Source organism: Drosophila novamexicana, unplaced genomic scaffold (genome assembly GCF_003285875.2).
Source record: "Drosophila novamexicana strain 15010-1031.04,08,12 unplaced genomic scaffold, DnovRS2.1 tig00001292-arrow-arrow-pilon, whole genome shotgun sequence".
Lineage (NCBI taxonomy): Eukaryota > Metazoa > Arthropoda > Insecta > Diptera > Drosophilidae > Drosophila > Drosophila novamexicana.
In genome coordinates this window covers 650,362-674,991 of record NW_020824848.1, presented here as the reverse complement: position 1 = coordinate 674,991, position 24,630 = coordinate 650,362, and the positions used below count along the sequence as shown (strand labels likewise).

At 43.4% G+C, this 24,630-nt stretch overlaps 3 protein-coding genes across 3 annotated transcripts in view; all 3 read right to left on the bottom strand.

The window, feature by feature from the left end:
- Positions 1–581: 581 nt before the first annotated feature.
- Positions 582–2,795, bottom strand: LOC115766965. Its single transcript, XM_030711052.1, has 3 exons — positions 2,723–2,795; positions 1,275–1,358; positions 582–1,008 (listed from the first exon to the last, which is right to left on the bottom strand). The coding sequence occupies exons 1-3, from the start codon at positions 2,766–2,768 to the stop codon at positions 746–748; spliced, it is 393 nt and encodes a 130-aa protein (XP_030566912.1). The 5' UTR covers positions 2,769–2,795; the 3' UTR covers positions 582–745.
- A 348-nt stretch (positions 2,796–3,143) lies between these two features.
- Positions 3,144–4,512, bottom strand: LOC115766944. The gene is made up of 2 exons (XM_030711031.1): positions 4,492–4,512; positions 3,144–4,331 (listed from the first exon to the last, which is right to left on the bottom strand). Exons 1-2 carry the CDS (start codon positions 4,510–4,512, stop codon positions 3,144–3,146), a joined length of 1,209 nt encoding a protein of 402 aa, XP_030566891.1.
- A 1,314-nt stretch (positions 4,513–5,826) lies between these two features.
- LOC115766921 (dynein heavy chain 3, axonemal) overlaps positions 5,827–24,630 on the bottom strand; it is a 44,932-nt gene continuing 26,128 nt past the window's right edge. Inside the window, exons 29-53 of the mRNA XM_030711005.1 lie at positions 24,362–24,549; positions 23,548–23,718; positions 22,274–23,482; positions 22,074–22,217; positions 18,501–18,683; positions 18,017–18,222; positions 17,611–17,925; positions 16,657–16,888; positions 15,140–15,265; positions 14,007–15,073; positions 13,631–13,942; positions 13,420–13,567; positions 12,231–12,441; positions 12,043–12,177; positions 11,739–11,911; positions 10,981–11,148; positions 9,936–10,495; positions 9,704–9,878; positions 9,471–9,643; positions 8,743–9,225; positions 8,491–8,670; positions 8,267–8,426; positions 7,797–8,206; positions 7,235–7,445; positions 5,827–6,619 (exon numbers count right to left, since the gene is read on the bottom strand). Of these exons, the coding sequence (XP_030566865.1) occupies positions 6,269–6,619; positions 7,235–7,445; positions 7,797–8,206; positions 8,267–8,426; positions 8,491–8,670; positions 8,743–9,225; positions 9,471–9,643; positions 9,704–9,878; positions 9,936–10,495; positions 10,981–11,148; positions 11,739–11,911; positions 12,043–12,177; positions 12,231–12,441; positions 13,420–13,567; positions 13,631–13,942; positions 14,007–15,073; positions 15,140–15,265; positions 16,657–16,888; positions 17,611–17,925; positions 18,017–18,222; positions 18,501–18,683; positions 22,074–22,217; positions 22,274–23,482; positions 23,548–23,718; positions 24,362–24,549 (7,691 nt within the window). The 3' untranslated portion in view covers positions 5,827–6,268. The remainder of the gene's footprint in view (positions 6,620–7,234; positions 7,446–7,796; positions 8,207–8,266; positions 8,427–8,490; positions 8,671–8,742; positions 9,226–9,470; positions 9,644–9,703; positions 9,879–9,935; positions 10,496–10,980; positions 11,149–11,738; positions 11,912–12,042; positions 12,178–12,230; positions 12,442–13,419; positions 13,568–13,630; positions 13,943–14,006; positions 15,074–15,139; positions 15,266–16,656; positions 16,889–17,610; positions 17,926–18,016; positions 18,223–18,500; positions 18,684–22,073; positions 22,218–22,273; positions 23,483–23,547; positions 23,719–24,361; positions 24,550–24,630) is intronic.

Below are 24,630 nucleotides of genomic sequence, written 5' to 3'. Positions count from 1 at the left end.
TGACAGACAGATTAATACAAATTATAAGCAATTTTTCAAAGATTTATAGAAAATATTATTGAATAATTTATTTACTGATTATGGGTAAAAACTCAGAGAAAACCTGGCTAAACTTCTTATTCCTTGTTAAAATAAATGCATTCGCAACCATGAGCTCACCTGGCTTGAAAAAACATTCAGCTAAAAGCTAGCTGATGTGTCATCTCTGATTTGTGGCTATCATTTACAGTGGCGCTCAAAAGTCTGCCATGAATTGCGCAAACTTGACGGTAATTTTTCCAGCAGCCGCAACTTATGCCACGGCTGAGGCCAGAGCAAGTCGAGCGAAGACCAGTTTCAGTTGACAACAAAAAGCACCTCAATTAATAGTTAAGACAACTTTCAATCGGTCGCTTAGAGACGATACACATGCATATATGCGTGTATATATAAATATATATAGATTAGAAGACAAACTGGATCACAAATAGCATCAATAAAAATATCAAAAGCCAAGCTAACTGAAGAAGCCCCCAAACAAACAAAGCGCCAATCGGGCGATTAGATTAGATGGCCACGCGATTTACATTTTATTTGTAACAAAATTTGTATTCGATTTATTAATAAAACAAGGGTATAATAAAAAAAACCCAAAGAATTTACGGAACGTGTTACGTAGACTTATATATATATATATATATATATATCTACTTTGGTATTGTTTGGTTTAGTCAATGACAAGAGCTATAGCTCCGTCTTCCGGCTTCTAGGCAATGCTTGTGGCATGCGTTGGCGCCACCTGTACAGGTTGCACGGGCTGCACAGTGTGTGTTGTGTCGGGCTGTACGGTGTGTGCCGGCTGCACGTCCGCCGATGAATCATGCGTCGGGGCGGGCGTATAGGTGCTCGCCTGCTCCGGCTCCTTGTCCAATATGATCTTGTACATGGCAAAGTAGAGAGCAGCGCCCAGCAGCAGCTCAGCTACAGCGACGCAGGCAACCACGGCCCAGCCGGGTATGGCAAGTCCAGCTGTAAAACGAACAGATTGCGATTGTTTTAGTATATCATATTATTCCAAGTGTTCCCTAGTATATGTAAGAACATCCAATAAAATGTTGCTACTTTCATGCGTATTTCTTAGCAGGCGACGAAGCATTGGAAGCATTTAGTGGCAACTAAAGTGACTTTGCATAGTTGCATAGTCTACATAGTTCTTACTAGTTCTTAAAACTTGTTCTTCATATAACAAAAGAGAAATTAAGTATAGATTCTGGTACATATTTTGGTTAACTTACAAAAGTATCTGCGTGTGAGAGTGCGTCGTCCGCGATTCACGCGTCGCGTGGCCTCCGTTTCCTGCATAAAGCATGCCAGTAGAACTGTAAGCAAATCGAAAATAACAAATCATATTTAACACCTTGCCGAATACGCAAAAAAAGACAGAAAAACACATAAATATTTGATGAACTGTGCGCTGTGTGTGTGGTCCATCAAACGGAGCGAGTCGCTAGAACGGAACTCATTGAACGCGACGGTTAAGCATTCATCAAACGAATGGGAACTGGCGTGCTTGTTATTTACTCGCCGACTTGTTTAAATATTAATAATTAATTATTGAGAAAATATTTAACAGCAAAGCGAAAACCAAAAAATATGATTAGCGAACACATAAAAAAATAGATATATGCGGGCGCGCGCGCTGTTAGTTCGATGATAAATCAGTTTAAGCTAAGCACGCGAGCGGGTTGCTGATTGAGGGGGGGTTCCCTATTTTGGCATATAATCTGCTATTGTTTCATTGCGGATGTCAGTTTCGATTATTATTTTTGTTTTGTTCGACTTTTTGTTGAGATTCTCCATATGATTTTGGTGGACATTCAGCTTTGTGCGCCTTTTGAAATTTAATTTGAAACAAATAAAATGTTTGATCCAAAAGGAATACCAGATACCGCGACCAATATACGATGGCCAACCGGTTAACCAAAAATAATTGTTTTGCCAGCGTATTTTATAATTTATACGGTGTAATAATTATTGAGCTTAGGCCACATCCAGCATTAGCAACGGTGCATTACATTAAGCTTTAAGCAAATAAAATATTTGTCAAATAAATTGATAAATGTTCAGCGCAAACTGTAATCAATTTTAGTCTGTTATAAATTTACAATGAAGATGTTATTGTGCCGAATTTAACCTGTGCCCATTACTCATGGCAAACAAACACGATTGGGTCAACGATGAGTAAACCAACTTTATCAGCTTTCGGCTATATCGCAAGGCAACTGATAAGCGCACATTTTTGTAGAGTCTACTCTATATGTGAGACATACACTCACTCCACAGTTTTGTTACTCATGAAAAGATATGCAGCCCTGTTGGGGCTTAGTCATTAGCACTTTACACAATTTGTGTGCACTTTGTTGCAACTCACAAACTTATTAAAATTTCCTGATTCAGCGCTGTTTCCACACTCTCGAAGTTTTCTTCTTAAAACTTTAAGCACATTTTCTTCTTGGATATTCTTAAATTTGTTATAAATTATCCTTCAGTTCAGTGCTAACTTATTGTAAGAGTTGACATGCTTGGAATAAGCATAGAAAGTTCTCTATTAAAGCACAAAATTATTTCGATAAACTCTTAAGAAAAATGCAAATTATTCTTTGTATATTTTGACTGGACTTAGGTGATGTTTTTACTTGATTTAAGCACACAATTTCTATCAAATTCACTGGCAAAACTTTACCCAAACATATCACCAGGTAGGTGGAGCACTTCTTGGGCCACATCATTTTCGTCGTCGTCGTTGAGTTTTGTACCGTGTTCGTCGCTAATTGTAAAATGAAACTGAAATATGCTGAATGATTTTGCCGAGCTACAGGTGCGTGTATCTTATCTACAGACCTCTGACGGTATTAAATTGCCAGTGTCAGATAAGATAAGATAAGCTGGGTCGCACAATCTTCTGAGTTTGCGCAATGCAACCGGAGAGCAGAGATAAAAGGCAGAAATGTTTTTGTTTTTCTTTTACATGTTTTATTGTTGTCTCATTTTTTGTACTCGGACTATTCATAGCTCGTTCTCATTGACTAATACGCTTGCGTTAACTTCAAATGAGATTGCCATAGCCTTGTTTCTGGCAAACTCGATTCCTGGGGGCGGGGGCTTTAGTGGCGACGGAGCTTCAGGCGACGCACAGTCTTGTAGCGGTAGCCATCATCGGCCAAGATGGTGGGCTCTGCGGGCACATCGATCACGGCCTGCTCAACTGGGGGCAGGTATTCGTTGGCCAGTTCGCTGACGTCACGACGACGACGAATCACACGGCGGACGGTCTTGTAACGGTAGCCATCATCGGCGAGAGCAGCGGATTCCTGGACGGGAGCCTCGATAGCGATATCCTGGGAAGCCTCAGCAACTGGGGGCAGGTATTCAGAGGACAGCTCACGACGACGACGGATCACGCGGCGGACGGTCTTGTAACGGTAGCCATCATCAGCCAGAACAGCGGATTCCTGGACGGGAGCCTCGATGGCGATATCCTGGGAAGCCTCAGCAACTGGGGGCAGGTATTCGTTGGCCAGTTCGTTGACGTCACGACGACGACGGACCACACGGCGGACAGTCTTGTAACGGTAGCCATCATCAGCGAGGACAGCGCCTTCCTGAGCGGGAGCCTCAAAAGCAATATCCTGGGAAGCCTCGGCAACAGGGGGCAGGTACTCGGGGGACAGCTCGCTGACATCACGACGACGACGGACGACACGGCGGACGGTCTTGTAGCGGTAGCCATCATCAGCCAGAACAGCAGCCTCCTGGACGGGAGCCTCGATGGCGATATCCTGGGTAGCCTCAGCAACTGGGGGCAGGTATTCGGAGGACAGCTCACGACGACGACGGATCACACGGCGGACGGTCTTGTAACGGTAGCCATCATCGGCGAGAACGGCGGCCTCCTGAACTGGAGCCTCGATAGCGATATCCTGGGAAGCCTCAGCAACAGGGGGCAGGTACTCGGAGGAAAGCTCACGACGACGACGGATCACACGACGGACGGTCTTGTAACGGTAGCCATCATCAGCAAGGGGTGTCTTAACAGCGATTTCCTGGGTAGCCTCGGCGACTGGGGGCAGGTATTCGTTGGCCAGCTCGCTGACATCGCGACGGTGGCGCAACTTAAGGCGGCGCACGGTCTTGTAGCGGTAGCCATCGTCACTGAGCAGACCCTGGTCGACTGGGGCATCAATCGATTCGGCGGCGACTTCGAGGTTATTGTCAACTGGCGGCAGGTACTCCGTGGAGATGGATGTGGCCGCAGCAGCTGCGATCACAGCGAAGGCAATAACAAAGAATTTCTGTAAGAGAACGCCACGAGGCAAAGGCAGAATGGATGAGTTGAGTTAGTCCTGTATGATCCAGGCCAGGTCAGACTAACCATTATACGTAGATGCTCCCAGACGATGCGTGTCTATGAGATTAATCCAAATTTGATTCTGTTTTCAAACCAGACCTTACGACACTATTTATACGCAGCATTTTGCGAAAAGTTCTCGCCGGACAGCGGCATCGGACAGCGCCATTCACTTTAGAGACGATCCAAAAAATGAAACCGGTTACTGATCCATGCGGCAACTACCGCATCATATGTAGAGTTGGCTGCCGATGCCGATGTTGATCTCGATCGACTGCTTGGGCACCGCCACTTCAACTCCATTGATGGCCGGCATTAGCCGCGCTTAGTGGTTTGTCTTGTCTAGTTGCTATTGTCAAAAATCTATCTCAAGACGCGCACACATATCAATTGTACTCTCGGAGACACAAGATACTAATAATGCAAATACATATACATATCTAGAGCTATAGACAAAACGAAAGTCAACAATGGATCGCGAGACTTAAAAACTTCTACCAACAACATCAAGTTAAACGTGGCGGCCACGATTTTTGATTTTTCGATTGTCTCAAAACGTTGTTCGGCAGAATCAACAATGGTCGAGGGCTCTTTGCATTCTTCTCCGTGAGCTTTGATAGTCTCGATTATTTGTATCAAATTATGGTTCGACTGTATTGCATATGAATAGCTGGGGTCAGTCCAATGATCCAACGCTCAATGCCTACTCGCCTGGTAATTGCAAGCGGAAGTTGTTGTTATTATTATGGTCGCTTCTTCAGTTTTATCGTCTGATGGACAGCTGTGTATTTTTTTTCTTTTTCTTCATTTTTGGCGACTCTTGATCAACGCTTAAGGCCAAGCTGTGTGTGCCATGATGGACACAAGCTCTTGACTGTTGCTATTTTCGGCGTCTATTAATAGCCAGATGATATAATAGATCTTCAAATCGCAATCTTTGGCATATTTCAATTTTTTGGTGTTTTAAAATATGCTTTTCGTTGGCCCGTGGCAATTTTAATTTAAATCTTGTGTGCTGCTCCAATTGTACACAAAACACGCAATAAATCTTTCAAATGTTTTGCATGCTAAAACGGATTATCATCATCATCAACATCAGCAACAACAATAACATTATTATCACTGTCTCAACATCGAAGCCATTCAAGTAGGCGGCTTAGAATGTCGAGATGCGAGTCGCGTTGTGTGGGCTCCATTAGCTCAGAATGTGCTGAAGCATTGTCGATCTTGTTTAATGGGATATTTCTGGTGTCGAGACCTTGACGCATCTATTTTTGCCCAATCTAAACTATATATTTTCGATATGTAGTGCATATGGAAGTGATTGTATCCACATTTGCAACCAGTTTGAAAAACGTAAAAAATACATGCTCCTGTTTTTATTTGTCATTTATTCATTTGTAAATGGCGCGCACATAAAAAATATATTTATTTTCAACCATTGCTATACAATATTCTGCATATTTAATTTATATCTGGCAATCAACATCATCATCAAAATGCCACTGCCCGCCGTACGCCGCCCACTGCACGGTGCGCGGTGCAACGCGAAAAAAAATAGATAGAATCGCATTTCCTGGCAGCGCTCCATCGAGCACAACAAAATAATATATATATATATATATATACAACACAAGAATCAAAGTATGTCTGGATATGTATGGTGCCCAAAAAGGTCTGCTGTTCCTTTGTGCCAGTAAAACATGCTTTTTATAACGAATAGGCAGTCGCCCCTGTCCAAGCTCAGTTTCAGTTTCAGTTCCAGTTCCCATTCCCCTTACTGGTGCCCCCTCACCTATATATATATATCGTATAAAAGTCGTCGCGTGGTGTGGCACATCCGTGTCCGACTCCGGCCTGAGAACGCCCGCGGGTCAATTTTCAATCATCCAGCTGGCACAGGCAAGCGGTGCCGCGATTAATCCAATGCATGGCCGTCTGGGAGCATCTCAGCTGCAGATACATCACAAAGTTCGTCGAATGGCCGGTGGTGGAGAGAATACCGCGACGTTCGCTCGTCTTGTACACGGGACAGTCGTAAATTGGAAGGGTCTCGGTGCCGCCTTCCTCTCGCTGCACCTGGGCACCACCGCTGCTGCGTGGGATCTCATCCGGCAATCTTAAAACCGGACGCAGATAGATTACCGGCAGGGTATCAAACAAAATTTTGGAGAAGGATTCATCCACTTCTCGCGTCTTGCGATTCCAACGCGCTCCCTCTATGAAAATGCCCTGGGTCAAGCAATAAAAATGAGATATTAAAGACATGTTGTGAAGTCAAAAAGAATGAAAAAAGGATTGTGCGTCTTTGATATAGATCAGAGAAAAACTAAAGCTGTATTTAAACCAAGAATGTATTTATAGATGAAAAGTAAAGAATATTGCTTAAGAAATCATATCCATTATGCTATCGAACGGAAGATGTAAAAAACCTAACAAAGATACATAATTTAATTTGAGACAAAATGAGATTTAAAACACATTTTTACAGATGAAAAGTGAAGCCAAAAAGCTTGCAAGCTAAATAACAGAGAATTTGATTTGTTTCAATAGATCAGAGAAAAAATCAAGAAGATACTCGTTGATGAAAAGTAAAGAGTATTGATCAATGAATTATATTCCATTTATGCTAAAGAAAAGTATCAAACGAAATATGTGAAAAAAAAAACAAACAAAAACTCGGAATTTAATTTGGATTCGACGCAAAGTCGTTCTTACTTGTATGAACTTTGTCTCATCATTTATCTCTTTCTGTTCCTAATGAGTTCATGTTTAACAAATATAGATTTTATGTGTGTTAAAAATATATAATATTATTCTGAATAAGAGAAAACCCCTTTGACTTACCCTTATATAAGCGCCCACATCGGCTACTTGCGTAGTTTGTGTCTCGAATTTGGTGACTGCAAACTCAATAAAAATCATGTCAATCTGAAAGCGATTTTTGCGCGAATAGTTCTGCAGAACGCCCGTAATGAATGATTGGGTGAAGTAGAAGCCAGATATCCAGTAGACATTCGGTTCGCCGTTATCTAGCCACTCCTGAAAGAAGGCCAGGCTGGACGCAACAAAAAATGGCTAGATGAGTTATCTTATTTTTCAATTTGTTAATAAATATTAAATATTTGAACACAAAGGGACATGGGGTGCACAAAGCACGGACAGGAGCACACAAACAGCGTCGTCCTTTGATGTCAATGGCAAATAAGATTTTCGCTATGAATGGCAGCAGCAAAAGTATTGAACATGGACAGCAACAAGCGAATGGGAGAAAGGCGGGTAGAATGCTCATGTGTGCCATACACATTTATTATATTTGCACAATTGCAGCAAAGGACGTGGCTGCTGCCCGGGATACAATGCCATTGATGGCTGCAAAAAAATAGAAATGCGACAGCGGGGAACTCACCGCGCCAGAAAGTCGCTCACGTAGCTGCCCAAAGGTTTGAGCGAGGGATAGCTCTTCTTTAGCCAATCCGCCGGCAGTTTGCCTATAATCATCGAGGCATGTGTGCGCTCCAGTTCGGGTATCATTGCAATCTGGCCCACCACAGCCTTGCTCACGTTCACCAGGCTCTTGCGTATATACGACAGCAAACGATTGAAGCGTATTAGTTCCTGACGCAGCACCGTATTCATCGAATTGGTGTAGATGACCGGATAGTTCTTGGACACCTCGATAAGGTCGAACTCTTCGGGCAATCGACTCAACAGCTCCTTGCATATGGATATGGCGGGATCCTCCTTAACGCCACCTGCCGAGCTCGCCTTCACTGATGCCATCAGATCGGTTTGCGTGAGCAGCACTCCGCTAATAAGCTGCCAGGGGAAGATATATTCTATGTGTGTATAAGAGTAAATTTTTTTTTTAGAATTTACCGCATTGGTTTCCTTCACATTGCGATTGATGTCCGCATTCTCGTGCAGACCGTATACCTCTGGCTGTGGGCTGAGCGGAAATGTGGATATGTACTCAATGGAGTTCAGTTTTGTTGGACTCAACGGCACGCAATAGTTGCCCGACTGCGACAAAGCATAACTATACGAATCGATTACACGTAATTAGACAAATGAGTAGAGAAAGCGATAGCGCATTTTCTTACTTATCCCTTTCAATGGTATTGTTATTGTATATCATGTTTAGCAGGGACAAGATAAGACGACGATCCTTGTCGTCGGTCACACGACCACCATAATTGCACTCGCCGGTGAGGTATACATGGCCACGGAATGGAATGCTGTGGCTCTGCGCAATGAACATCTTCAGCTGCAGCAAAGAGATTCTGCGAGGAGAGGAACAATTATAGAGGCTCGGAAGTTTCTGCTTCCCTTCTTAAAGCCTTTCTACAACTCACTTAAGATCCGACTCATTGAACTCATACGGAATATTCCAGCCTAGGGGGCCAAATTCGCGTCGTTCCTGAACGACAGCATGGAAGAACACCAAGGCGAAGACGCCACGTAGCCAGCACTTATTAGCCTGGTCGGAGAAGAGGAAGGCATTTGTGAAGAACTTGTCGCGCATCAGCGGATCCGACGTGAACGAGCGATGCATATTGGCGCGCAGTCCCTTGGGCGGTTCGTTTGTCATCTTCACCGAGTTTTGCAGCACGGAGACGGGAAACACAGAGCTCGGGTATGAGGTGCACCACAGCCGATAGTCGCTGTTTGCGCTATCCGTTAGCGTTGTGTCATTGCAAATGCGCTCCAGGTCGCCCATCCAGCTGAAGGCGACATGACAGTTCTGCAGGACGACCCACTGGCCGTGCCGTGCTGCCTCCGTGATCATCTTTTCCGCGCGCGGTCCTTGACCCTGACCCAGCGAAATGGTTTTCAATCTAAACGACAAGAAAGCAAACCACGCGCTTAGCATAAATTTCGGTTTAAAGTTGCAGCAGGCATCTCTGAGCGATGTCCAATCGTTGCCGGTGCACAACGCCCGAACAGGCCGGAGAGTACATGCAGCCGGTACAAGGCGCACATGTCGCGCTTAATCGAAAACAAGCCGTCCCCGGCAGCGGGGGCACAGAACACGGCGGCAACATGGAAATATGAGGCACACTCTCCACGTTAATTAACTTACTTTTCGTACATGCCGCGTTGTTTGGCGAACATAAAGAGGCTGGCCATGGGATCAGAGCCAGCTGATAGCAGAAACACTAGCGGAATTTTCGGTGAGCTATCCGCGAACGAAGCGCCCAAATCGAATGGCGGCGGCTCCACAAACGACCTGTCCAGGTTGCGCGTGATGAAGGCCTGAAAGATATGCCCGTGAGAGATGCACGTGCCTGGCGCAAAGGCTATCGATGTACTTACACGCACTGCGGGCACCAGCTTGTCGGGCCGCATGCTCTTCAGTATGATCAAATGCAACATTTCGCTGAGCTCGTCATAGGGCGCCGGCAGTGGCAAATCCTGCGGATTAGTCGAATCGTAATATTCACGCCAGGCCTGTATATTGCTTTCAATCTTTCTATGGAAGTCCTTCATGCTGCCGGCCGAAATATTAGCTAGTTAATAAATGACGGTATATCCTATTAGGTCTTACCCATCTAGATCGCTTGCGCGATAGATGCCCGCCCAGGCCTTGTCTGGGAGCCATTCCTTGTACGGATTGTTTATGATACTCTTGAAGCCAATGCCGCCCGTCAGGAAGAACAAAAGCTCATCCCTGGCCAGACGACCCTGCGAGACCAGAATGCCCAGGCACATGACCAGCGAAATAACCAGCTTATCCTTCTCGAACAGCGAACGGCAGACATTCGTATAAATGGATTTGGTAAAGTAATCGTTAAGATTGTTTAAACGCTCGGCCAGCACATTTGACTTGGGCGCCTTTAATATTGTATTCACGAAGAGATTGAGAAACCATGCCAGCGAATATTGGTACATCGGATCCACATTGGCCAGCTCGCTGATGCAGAAGAATAGAATGGCCGAATGCTTAGCCACTGGTATGTATTGCTGTCGTGCCGCATCGATTTCAATCTCAGTGGCCACGGCAATAACCTGTTTCTCCTGTATATCCTCCGATAGAATTTTACTGGACGAAAGTATGTTGATGGCGTTCTCATCCTCCAGTACATTGCCCTCTGACGTGGACAGCACCTGTGGATGGTCGCAGCGATGTGTATAAAGAACTAAATAAGTTTTCAGATTTAAACGTTTTATTTCCAGTTAATTGAATTGTCATTGGCCGGGCACAAAAACATAAATAAAATGTTTTGCTCCGGCTCTAATTGAAACGCTGTAGCCAACCCAAAAGGATGCTCAAAGCAAACAAGTCAGTAAGCTCCAATCGGGCATACTTGACTGGGAGATGCTCTGGATCAAGCGCTGAAGTGCAGTTGAGCTACACACTATGGAAAATGTGGGCGTGTTTATTATCCGATCTCAAGCCTCTAGTTTTTGTAGATCGAGATAGAAGAAGGAAGCACCTTTATCAAGATGAGCACAACAGACATACAAGAGGCTTATACAGTCCACCAAGAACATATTTCCTCAGCTTATTACATAGACTTTTTAATAAAAGCATCATACCCTTTTGCCCATACAAAGGGTATAAAAATATTGGGACTGGGAGTGGAACTTACCTCTAATATCTTGGATTCAATGGTGTACAATGCATCACGATTCCTAGCGGATTCAATAATCAATTGTTCCTTCTTCTCTTGCAAATCGGGACGCTCGTGTGCCACAACAATCGCCAGCAATTGTTCGCGTAATCCTTGTTCCGTTATCATGAAATTTAATACGGTTACCTAAACAGGGAGCCGGAATGGAGGAATGAAATAGCACGTAGTAAAAATGGGCAAAATGAAACTCCAAAATAAGCAAACACACACACACACACATACAATGTACCGCAGCAGGAAAAATAAAGAAAACGGAGAGAAAACTGCTGACAACAGTTGCAGCATAAAAAGCAATGGAAGCGAAATGCTGGAAAATTTTATAAACACGCCATCGGGCAGAACTGGGACTGGGACTAGAGCATGGGTTAGGGTATTGAGACTGGGACTAAGACTGGGCTGCTAGTTATGCAGCCAACAGACAAGAGTCGGCCTCGCACGTACATCAATGGAGTGTCCTCAACATTGTCGTCCTCAGCCTCAGCCTCGTCGTTCTCGTCATCGTCATCGTCATCGTCAATGCCATCGAAAATTTGCATATTGCCAGCGCCTGCTGCGCTGCAGCGCATTTTCCAAATATCAATTTAAGTTCGTCGTTTTATTACACAACACTAACGTCATCATTGGCTCGGCTTGCCGCAAGCTTCCAGCTGCCAGCAGCAGCCGTCTAGTCCCAATCCCCATAACCTAACCCTACTTCGATGCATATGTCAACTTACCATAACCATCACTTCCGGCGGATAGTGCGGATTGCGCAGACAGGTCGTTATGTAAAGACGAAACTCGGGATTGTATTCAATCATTGTGTCGCCGCTTCTTATGAACAGCCCGCCCTTGTGCTTGATAACGTTCTTCTCTAATATGGGCGTCAGATTTGAGTCCAGTTTCTCGCCTACAAAGTGAATATATGATTGAAAAGTGTTGTGTACAGATGGTTAATAGTGATGCTGCCCTAAACTGATGCATCCCCCTTTCCCTAGAAAGCAAAGGAACACCTTCAACTCGTTGTATCCCTTAACTCACCCACGTTCTCAATGAGCACTGGCTGACCGTAGGTTAGAGCCAATTCGAGCACTTGCATATAATTGGAATCACTTTGCTTGACCACCTTCAGATGATTGTTCTTCTCCATATTCTTGATCCACTTGTTCGCTTGTACTATAAACCACTGATTATCACATGGAATGCGCAATGTCTGCCCTTGTACTTACCCTGTGGATCGATGAGCAAAGAGTATCGACTCGAATTGGTCACAATTATGCCGTTCTCCACGGAGAAGTTGTCGGCCGGCAAACCGGCCAACGACCAGGCTCTTATGGTCATTGGATGACCCAGCGTGGTGGCCAGCGAGAACGTCTCGCTGCGCGGTATATGCCGGCGAGCGCATACCGCCATCCAGTCATCCAAAATGTTAACGCGGTACTAAAGATGTTAAAAACAAGAAAGAACAGATGTTATCGGGTTGCGGGATATTAAATACCCTTCTTATATACTTCTAATAGGGTCAAGAAACCGTGTATCTATACAATTAAATAATTTCGGTACATGCCTTGCTAACAAATTGTTATACCCTCTATCAGGTTATAATAACAACAAAACAAATTGCTTAGCTGGTTAGGGGGCCACGTTTATTTGAATATTAACATGTCAGCATTTGTGCATTTTCTGCGAGCTCACATACAAAATATCCCCATATACTTTATTCATATACTATATACATGTATGTATGAACTATGTAGAAAAATGTCACGTCAGCCGTAAAACTAAGCGCGGGGAAAATTGAAAAAGCAGCGCGAAAAACAACAAAAATAAGCAAAGAATGCGAGAGATAGAATTGTAGCATCAGGAAGTGAGTATACCCTATACAAAAAACTGTTTATCATGATGATTTTTTAGGGTATTTATCTATTGTGATTTATGTGAAGACTAACAATCGGTTTTGTTAAAGTTCTCCATCCTCATTTACTCGAAAACCCTGCTTCCTGGGGGGAAAACTGGAGGATAGTCCTTTTCTTGTATCGATTCGGAGAAAACCAACTTAAAGCTTTTTCCAGTAAAAGATATGTTAACATTTATTACCCAATCGAGTAATTGGGTCTTCAGCCTATGTCGGGGCTGTCCATGACATGGTCGGGACATCGACTAATATGCTTATCAGTGAAGCTACCCTACTGTAAACTGCGATATATATTTTTATTCGCTCCAAGTATAAACAGAAAAAAAGAGGAGAGCAAAAAAAAATGAAGGAAAATCAATGCAACGTGCTCATGCATATTAAAATCCTTTATGGAAACTCGCACGGGCCGACCACGGCGGCCATTAGCTGTACGGCAGAAAGCGCACAGATTTTAGTAATGGAAAAAGTAGCAGCATTTGCTGCAATGTTTGACCAACTCTCACCTCGGTGGTAAAGAAGCCCAGGTAAGCGGTGCAGCCGCCAGCGAGCAGCACATCGCCCACAATATTGCTGATGGACTCGTGCAGATTCTTTGCCGCCTCCGACCAGCGCGTCTTTTCACCTCCCAATCCGCCCAGCAGTTTTTCGGCTCTGCGTTGGAAAAAGGAATTAGAAGAACAAGAAAGTGGAACTAAGAGTTCTTTCTACACGCACCTTGTTAGTTTTTTCTCACAGTTCTCGATGTCGTCCTCAAGACGTTTCTTTTCACGCGACTTTTCCGCAAAGAAATCGTTTAGCTTCTGCAATTTATCGAGAATGACCTGCAGTTCGGCACGCTTGGCATTGAGCTTTTCCATTTGCTGGGACAGGTCACCCTCGGCCTCGGCCAGGGCCGCTTTCTTGGGCATGACAATGCGGGCCACCTTGTCGTAGACATCCATGGCGCGCACCCAGCGGCAAATGCCCTCGCAAGCCATGGACGCCGCTTTGATCTTCTCGGGCACAAAATCTCGATCCGCTATATACCTAAAATTAAATAGAAAAAAGAACTATGTCGTACACGGCATGTTTGGTTAGCTAGGTCACGCACTTTTCGCGAATCTTTTTAATGATGGCCGGCGGAATGTTGTCCTTGTCGAACGTCTTGAGCGACTCGAGGAACTTCATGTCGCTGAGCATGCGCATGGACGGGACCCAATAATCCTCCACCAAGTGTCCGCTTGGATCCGGTTTACGATCTGGCTTAATGCCCTTCAACACGCACACCGCCTCCAGGGTTAATTTGACGCCATATGGCGGATTCTTCATGGACTTGACCACACCAATGTCAGCCGGTTTCAGAGTGTTGAGTGCCTCGAGTGCCGCTTCCATGGCGGGTATAGCCTCGGCCAGATCCGTTTCGCAATCATCCTTAATGGCCTGGGCTGCGGCAGCTGCCTCATTGGCTGCCGCTTCATCGGCACCGACCACCTCCTTCTTTTTCTCGGCCTCTGCCGTCTCGCGCTCAATGTTTACCATGATGCGATCCGTTTCATCAGACAAGACCTTCAGCTTGGGCTGCAAGTCGTACAGATTGGTCTGCATTTCACCCACCTGACTGGCGGCAAAGTCCAACTTCTCCAGGCCAGTCGTGTATCTGTCGCGTAATCTTGTAATCTCGTCCAGCTTGCGGGCGTAGAAGGTGCGAAATGCTTTAAGCAGCTCCAAATAGGCTGAGGGTGTGACATAGTTGCGTCGACTCAACTCCAAATAGCACTTTACGCTGGCATCTACCACAGATTGATGGAAGTACATGACACAAAAGACCAAATCTTCCTCCAGCTGGGTTAGTTCACGTTCCTGCTCGCCCATCGTCTCGCGCTTTTCACCCTCCTGCACTACTGGCACTTCCTCCGAGATGCGTGGCGTTTCTTCCTCGTGCGGCTTGTTGAGATTCATGGAGGTAACAAAATAGGTGCCCACGCGATAAAGTGCCTCCTCCGGCCAGGGCATATACCAGTCGATTGTGCAGCAATTGATCAGCGAGGGGTAGACACGAATGCGCTCCTTAAAGGATTCCCCAATTGGTGAGAAGGCGAGGGCAATATGCAATTGCTCCCTAATACGCTCGATATAGTAGGCATAGACCTCGCTCGGCAGCGTGTCCAACACCTTGCCCTGCAGTTAGATTGACATGTAAATCACATCGAACCCCAATTCCATCGAGCCATGTCGACTACTCACCACTTGCTTGGCCACATTTGCCATATTCTCCAAGATGGTTGCTTTGTCCTCCAGTTGGTAGAGATTTGGTAAATCACCTGTATTAAGTATGCCATTGATATCCTCCACGTAGCCCTCATCCGTTGCCTGTAAATATACACGAGTATCAAGAGAATGTCCTTTGGCTCTACATTTTTATATGCAGGATTTGGCAACAGGTTACGAAATGCAACTGCAGCTCGAGCTGTTACATGCATTTTGCATTCGCTCTAAGTGCCATAGGATTTGATTCTACCAAATATTCCACACTGAAATTTGACAGCCACAGTCCCGAGGCGGAGTAGGAATCGAATCGAGAGTCGGTGTCGGAGTTGTAGGCTCTTTGAAACATTTTAGTGTAATTGTTAATTAATGTGTGCACCGAGATTTGTGTGTGCACAACGGACGAATCTGTTAGCTGTGAGGGGCTGGCCCCGGGGCGAAGGAAGCCCAAATACGGCATTGATTGATTTGCCAGGGAGTAGTTGAAATTTGCTCATCGTTTTCATTTGCACAGGTTGCATTCAAATGTTGCTTTAGCCAAGCAAAAGGTATACATAATCACTTTATCATCATCAGCAAAATGCAGTTGGATATCGCATTTCTAGCCTCGGCTCGAAGGCACCAAACATTTAACATTAAAGTTGCAAATAGCAAAAGTAGACATCTCTAATATCAAATGAAGAACATTTGTCCCAAGATTAATTACCCTTGCAGAATTGCAATATATTCTTAGTATATTCCTTAATTCATAAAAGTTAATTTCCGGTAGATTGATGCCACATGAAGAGAGTAGAGAGCACAATATCTCTGCTGAGTTTGATTTAAATACTCATATATATAAATTGTATAGAAAATCATAAATATTTCTTGAACTCGGAAAAAGTATTCAAGCTTTCCTAACATATATTTCTGGATATTAATATTTTGGCATATAATTGCACATAGAAACTAACACAAACGTATTTGCAATATCTTATGTATTGTTTTATCGCATCAATATGTTTTTTTGGCCATGTTATTTATTAGCTTTTATTCAGTTTCTGAGCTGCGCTCAAATCTTGTTGTACCGCAAATGCTCTTCATTTGACATAATTGATGGCTGCTGCGTATGCAAATTATTTGGCAATAATTAAAGTTACATAGTTCAACAATTAACCTAATTATAAATGCAAATTTTGGCACAAACAATGATGCTGCTTGCATTCCGCTTGGCTTACAAGCCAAAATTTAATTTTTGCTGCACATCAAGTGTGTATAAGTGTGTGCGAGTGTGTGTGTTTGTGTTACGCCTGACTGTCAAGAATATTCAAATTAATTTGGATTAAATTCTAGTTCCTATCTCCGAGATCTTTATGGGTTTGTTGTACCCCGCTGGCATTGATGTGAGCTGTATTGTCTGTCAATGCGGTTTACAACATTATCAAAATGTCTTTTTTATTGATCCAACTGGTTGTCTGATGCTTATGCTGATAGTTTTGACATAACGAGCCACTCACCTGGGCGTCGGAGAAGAGAAAGACGGTGTGATTCAAATTAAAACTAGCGGCCATTAGTATTTTCTTGAGATCATCGCGCCAATCGGTTATGGTATACGACTTGGACACCTGCACGGTCATCAGGCGACAGTCGGCTATGTGTGCGGCCAGCCGGCAAGAGCTGCGGCGCCCGGAACCACCCATGCCCACCATTAGGATGTTGCCTCTAGGCATTTGCAGCACACGAGAGACCCTGCAGGATAGTTGACAATTAAAGTTGCACTTTGAGGAATCAATAATATTGTAATCAACGCAAAAACAAATGTGTCTAGTAAGGATCGATATTATACATATAGAGCTGAGAACATTCGGATTTCAAGGCCTTGCTTATTAAAATCGGGAACGATTAGAATTAGATTACCAGGGTAGATTTATTTAGTGCAAATGTATGTTACGAACGGAAAGAAGCATCTTCGACCCCAGAAAATCATATATTCGTGCTCAGCATCAAAAGTCGAGTCGATCTAGCCATGTCAGTCCTTCTGTCTACAGTATAAATGCCTGATTTCAGAGACTATTAAGAGAGAGAAACTAAGGAATTCAAATTCTGAACGTAAGTCTGCCTATAACCCACGCAAGTTTGTTTAAACTTTACCCGTTTCCACGAAATCGCTAAAAATCAATTTCCAAACCATATTTTTAAAGCCGAACTGAGAGTTTATAAAATCTCGAGGCAGAAAATTTGGTATGCAAATCTATAATATTTGACATTTTTAAAAAATGTCTACGTTCTCCCCGAAAAAGAAAATAAAATTATTGGAGGTTTAGTCTAGGGGTTTGGTATTAGCACACATTTTGATAATATATGTATGCCCTTAAAATATCATAAATATCAGATAATATCCACCTAAGTTTATACGGGAAAAAATGAAGCATAGAAAATGAATACCCTTGTACTTAAAGCATATTATTTACCTGCTGACATGCTCGATGGCGAACCGAAACATAACCAGATCCATGGGCGTGCTGGAGAACGAATTGTATTCGCGCAGATAGTACTTCATGAGCTTCTCCAGTTTCTGGTAGCTTTCGCATTCGTCATAGAACTTGGGCTCCGCATCCGGTTCCATGTAGTTGCCATAGAATAGATTGCGCAGATCATTATCGCTAAGTTTCTCGCCCGGTTCCATGCGCTCGGCAAAGGCGGACTCCAGCGGGAAGCGCAGACAGTTCTTGCACGCGTCAATGGCCATGACTAGGAGACGGTCACGATCCAGCTGGTCGACCAGACTGCAAATTGGCGACAGCCAGACGATACAATAAAAATCGAAAAAAAAAACGGGCAGGTCATAAATGGCGGGTCGGACAAAAGGTTACGTACCGGTCATAAAACACACGATAAGTTTCATGCGCCCACAAACGACCCAGCTTTTCCGTATCCGGCATACGCTTCGACGGCACCATCACGATGCCCTGAAAGACGCGCGTTATATCCCGCAAAGAAAAGGTGTAGTGCGATTTGGCTGGCGTGGGCAGGAAGATGCGCATTGCTTCGCGATAGACGCTGACCATTGCCTCCGCCAGGCCCTGCAAAAATCATGCACACACATATGAGAAGGTACTTGTACAAATGCAGCAGCAGCAGCAGCAGCAACAAAAACACACGCAGGACACACACAGGACATGGCCAGTCGAACTTTTTGCGAAATGAAGTTATAAAATTCGCCATTTTAATTTTATTATGCGCCAGCGCCTGGAAGCGAGCCAAAAATGAAGGCGCACAGTTGCACAAAGATTCCCCAGTGCGTGGTTGTCTTTCTTATTGTTGTTTTTGTTGCTGTGGATTGTGGGTTGATGGAACGTACGCGTGATAACAGTGCCACCTTCTCGGGATAGCCCTTGGCAAAGTGCCAATCACCAATCGTCGTGAATATACGTATGATGGTTGAATCCTCAAAGGAGTCGACGGCCACAACGAACATGTGCCGATAGAGACGCGGAAAGATAAAGTTGCTGCCGCCCAATGTGCCCATGGCACACACCAGCGACTGTCCGCATGTAAGAGAGAGAGAAACAAAGTGAGAGTGTGAGAGAGAGAGAGGGGAAATCACAAGTTATGGCCTGTTTATAGAGACAGGATATTGTCGACATATAGCTGTCAACTATTGACGGTGTAAGGATATTAACTTATCGGTGGAAAAGTCAGCGAAATATATATAAATATATGTCAATTAAAAGATCTACAACAATTAAACCCAAGTAAACCATATACATATATAGACATGTGTAAAATTTCCCACTCCCATGACTTGGTCAAATCTCATTCGTTTTGCACGAGATTTGGCTTTTTATGCATGGTGTGCCTCTTGATCAATTTGGCATCTAAATCTAGAAACGTCAATCTTGGTCAAAATTAATGTGAAAATTGTAAACTCAAAATCTTATATAGACATGTCAAAATTTACCACCCCATAACTCGGTCAAATCTCATCCGATTTTCACGAGATTTGTATTTTTCTTCATGGTTTTACCTCTAGATTAATCTGACATTAAAATCTGAACACCGATTTTTTAGTCGAAATTCATGTCCAAATCTAACCCCAAGATTCGTATATAGACAAGGGTCAAAATTTACCACCCCCATAACTCGGTCAAATCTCAACCGATTTTTACGAGATTTGTATTTTTCTTCATGGTTTTACCTCTATATTAATCTGACATTAAAATCTGAACACCGATTTTTTAGTCGAAATTCATGTCCAAATCTAACCCAAAGATTCGTATATAGACATGGGCAAAATTTACCAGCCCCATAACTCGGTCAAATCTCATCCGATTTTCACGAGATTTGTATTTTTCTTCATGGTTTTACGTCTATATTAATCTGACATTAAAATCTGAACACCGATTTTTTAGTCGAAATTCATGTCCAAATCTAACCCCAAGATTCGTATATAGACAAATCTAACCCCAAGATTCGTATATAGACATGGGTCAAAATTTACAACCCCCATAACTCGGTCAAATCTCATCCGATTTTCACGAGATTTGTATTTTTCTTCATGGTTTTACTTCTAGATTAATCTGGCATTAAAATCTGAACACCGATTTTTTAGTCGAAATTCATGTCCAAATCTAACCCCAAGATTCGTATATAGACAAATCTAACCCCAAGATTCGTATATAGACATGGGTCAAAATTTACAACCCCCATAACTCGGTCAAATCTCATCCGATTTTCACGAGATTTGTATTTTTCTTCATGGTTTTACCTCTAGATTAATCTGACATTAAAATCTGAACACCGATTTTTTAGTCGAAATTCATGTCCAAATCTAACCCCAAGATTCGTATATAGACAAATCTAACCCCAAGATTCGTATATAGACATGGGTCAAAATTTACCACCCCCATAACTCGGTCAAATCTCATCCGATTTTCACGAGATTTGTATTTTTCTTCATGGTTTTACGTCTATATTAATCTGACATTAAAATCTGAACACCGATTTTTTAGTCGAAATTCATGTCCAAATCTAACCCAAAGATTCGTATATAGACGTGGGCAAAATTTACCAGCCCCATAACTCGGTCAAATCTCATCCGATTTTCACGAGATTTGTATTTTTCTTCATGGTTTTACGTCTATATTAATCTGACATTAAAATCTGAACACCGATTTTTTAGTCGAAATTCATGTCCAAATCTAACCCCAAGATTCGTATATAGACATGGGTCAAAATTTACCACCCCATAACTCGGTCAAATCTCATCCGATTTTCACGAGATTTGTATTTTTCTTCATGGTTTTACCTCTAGATTAATCTGACATTAAAATCTGAACAACGATTTTTTTGTCGAAATTCATGTCCAAATCTAACCCAAACATTCGTATATAGACATGGGCAAAATTTACCAGCCCCATAACTCGGTCAAATCTCATCCGATTTTCACGAGATTTGTATTTTTCTTCATGGTTTTACTTCTATATTAATCTGGCATTAAAATCTGAACACCGATTTTTTAGTCGAAATTCATGTCCAAATCTAACCCCAAGATTCGTATATAGACAAATCTAACCCCAAGATTCGTATATAGACATGGGTCAAAATTTACCACCCCCATAACTCGGTCAAATCTCATCCGATTTTCACGAGATTTGTATTTTTCTTCATGGTTTTACCTCTAGATTAATCTGACATTAAAATCTGAACACCGATTATTTAGTCGAAATTCATGTCCAAATCTAACCCCAAGATTCGTATATAGACAAATCTAACCCCAAGATTCGTATATAGACATGGGTCAAAATTTACCACCCCCATAACTCGGTCAAATCTCATCCGATTTTCACGAGATTTGTATTTTTCTTCATGGTTTTACCTCTAGATTAATCTGACATTAAAATCTGAACAACGATTTTTTTGTCGAAATTCATGTCCAAATCTAACCCAAAGATTCGTATATAGACATGGGCAAAATTTACCAGCCCCATAACTCGGTCAAATCTCATCCGATTTTCACGAGATTTGTATTTTTCTTCATGGTTTTACTTCTATATTAATCTGACATTAAAATCTGAACACCGATTTTTTAGTCGAAATTCATGTCCAAATCTAACCCCAAGATTCGTATATAGACAAATCTAACCCCAAGATTCGTATATAGACATGGGTCAAAATTTACCACCCCCATAACTCGGTCAAATCTCATCCGATTTTCACGAGATTTGTATTTTTCTTCATGGTTTTACCTCTAGATTAATCTGACATTAAAATCTGAACACCGATTATTTAGTCGAAATTCATGTCCAAATCTAACCCCAAGATTCGTATATAGACAAATCTAACCCCAAGATTCGTATATAGACATGGGTCAAAATTTACCACCCCCATAACTCGGTCAAATCTCATCCGATTTTCACGAGATTTGTATTTTTCTTCATGGTTTTACCTCTAGATTAATCTGACATTAAAATCTGAACAACGATTTTTTTGTCGAAATTCATGTCCAAATCTAACCCAAAGATTCGTATATAGACATGGGCAAAATTTACCAGCCCCATAACTCGGTCAAATCTCATCCGATTTTCACGAGATTTGTATTTTTCTTCATGGTTTTACTTCTATATTAATCTGACATTAAAATCTGAACACCGATTTTTTAGTCGAAATTCATGTCCAAATCTAACCCCAAGATTCGTATATAGACATGGGTCAAAATTTACCACCCCATAACTCGGTCAAATCTCATTCGGTTTTTACGAAGTTGGGCTTTTTGTTCATGGTTTTCCCTCTAGTATAATCTGGCACTCAAATCTAAATCTGGCAGCAAGCATAATTGCTAGTATATACTTGTATCTGGCCTATTGATAAATAGTTGCATCGATAGATTTCGCCAACCACTGTGATTCGTTCACAGACCACAATTGCCACTCACCATGTCAACCAGCTCGATTTTGGTTGTATCCACTAAATCCGACCAGTAGCCATGATCCAGCCAGGTGCGCAGCAGCTCCAAAGGCGGCTGTGATCCGTACGTGTCCTTCGAGGGCATGGCCACATCATCACAGAAGACTACGCACTATGTGGAATAAATCTTAATAACCTGAAATTACATTGTGCTGCAGCTCTTAATACCTTCTTGCCGAGTGCTGGTCCAAAAACACCCTTGCGCCGACGATCCAGTTTGCTCATGATGGTGTCCTGCACCATTTGGGCGGAGGTGCGCGCCGAGAAGTTGATGATGTTGATGAGATTCGCAAATTTGGGCAGGGCCAACAAATTGCTGGTTATGATGGCGCTCTTGCCGGTGCCCGTCGGTCCGACGACCAGCATGCCATACGACTTGGATATGCAAAACTCCTGCCAGTAGGATATGTAGCCCGTCTCCTTAGTTGGCACGATCAGCTCGCTGATCTGTGCATGCTCCGGAAAGTGTGCGCTACCCGATGAGGGATCATCGGAGGACTTTTGCCAGGTCCACCAGTTTTCGGCCTCATCGAAGCGATAGTCGAGAAATACTTGCTTCTCGGGAAACATTTGGCCGCGATTCAGCGAGAAGTACTTGGGCTTGGGGAAATCCTCGTTCGAGCCATAAATCACCTTACGCAGCAGCGCGTCAAAGACCCGCTGGCCGCTGCCCGTCAGCGCGGAGCAATAGGCCCAGGCATAACAGAAGAGAAACATTTGCTGGAACCACGTCTGATTGAAGACCTTGTGCTTCTCGAGGAAATGCAGAAAGAAGCGCGAGAATGTCTGATATTGATAAAGCGGCGAAAGCTCCAGCATTTGCTTGCATTGTGGCAGAAACTCCAGGGCGGCCGGTATCAGCCAGTCGACCATGTCCTCAAAGAGTGACATATAAATACTGTTGAGACCCACGGAATTGATCAGGACATTGCAGAAGCTCTTGTGGAAGGTGCGCCAGCCCAGCTGCGACGGTTCCATATAGATCATGCCGCAGCGGGACACAGTGGCCGGTGAGGCCTGCTCCAGATCGGCGGGCTCGAACATCATGTTCATCATTTTGGTCATTTGCATAATCTCGCCGGACATAAGGCACAGTTTCTTGTTGTCGTCCAGCACGGTATTCAAATTCTCAATCCACACCGCATCCACGGGACCATCAAACATGACCCAGGCGCGCTCCGATTTAGGACCCTGCACCTGTTCGCGAAACGTTTTGGCCAACACACCGTCCGACCACTCATGCGAGACGGGATCGAAGCGTCCATAAAGCTGACCCATCGTAATTGCCTTGGGATTAATAATGCGAAAGACCACCGGATACTCCTTGAGCGTCGCCTCCTCATCAATGGACACATTGCGCAGCGTCAGCGCGAGCATCTACAGTCGAATTTTGGACAATGCAGAATTATTTAGTTGAGACAGATCTCCCCTCATTAACTTACCTGATAGGCTGTGGTCTTGCCGCCCATGGAGCCGCCCACTATCATCAGTCCGTGCCGCACCAGCATCATTTCGTATATCTGAAGTATTTTTTCCAAATACCAAGGCGTTGCCTGCAGATTACGCTCCTCCAGATTAATACGCAGCCACTTGAGTATGTCATCGCGTTGTGGCTACACGAAGTAGTAGAGACAGAGGTAGGAAGAGGTCGGTAAATGGCAAAGGAAAACAGGTGTAAATGAAATATGAAAAATATGCAATGAAATATGCAATCAAAAAAAAAAGCTTGAATGGGCATTTCATTATGGACACCGGCAAGCAGCTACAGCACATTCTTTATGCAGTTGGTGACACAAAAGGCGGCATTAATGATAAATAAAAGTCAGTTGCTGGAAATAAAGATGCACATCAGTCAATCTCCAAGGCGAAATCAGTCAATCATAAAACAAAAATACACTTGACTACTTAATGCAGAGCATAATTCATAGTTAAGATCAGAGTTATAAAGAAAAACCTACAGCTCAAGCCTTCTGAACTTTTGGGTCAGAAAATAGATGAAAAAGCTTTAAGCATTAGAGATTTTAGCAAATGGCAGGCAAAATCCTATTCCTGGGCGAACTAGCGTAATACTAGGATCTGACTAAAAGGGTATTCGGTCTTCGTTATGGCCCGGCTTGACTGATTTTTAATATACTTTGCTATCGGGCATCTGTCAACCGGTTATCGCATTAATTTGCTGTACTTAACTGCGTCGCTTCCGTCTCATTACACCTGAAATTTAATGAATTTCTATATACAGCTGGAGAAGGCACTTACCATGGGCAGGTCGACGCCTGGAAACAGATCCATATAGATGCCAATGAAGAGGGAAATATCCTGTTCCAGGAATTTCGGCAGATTGACATCAACAATGGCGCGCAAAACAATCTCTGGCTCCGGCAGGTCAACATAAAGGCGACGCAGCGATGCGGAGGCCAACAGCACAGATTTCACGGCGCGCATACCTGGCAAATTGTAGAAGCAGTGGGCGTGGCATTAGCTTGAGAGAGCTATGCAGCATATTTTGGCGGAACGCATAACTCAGC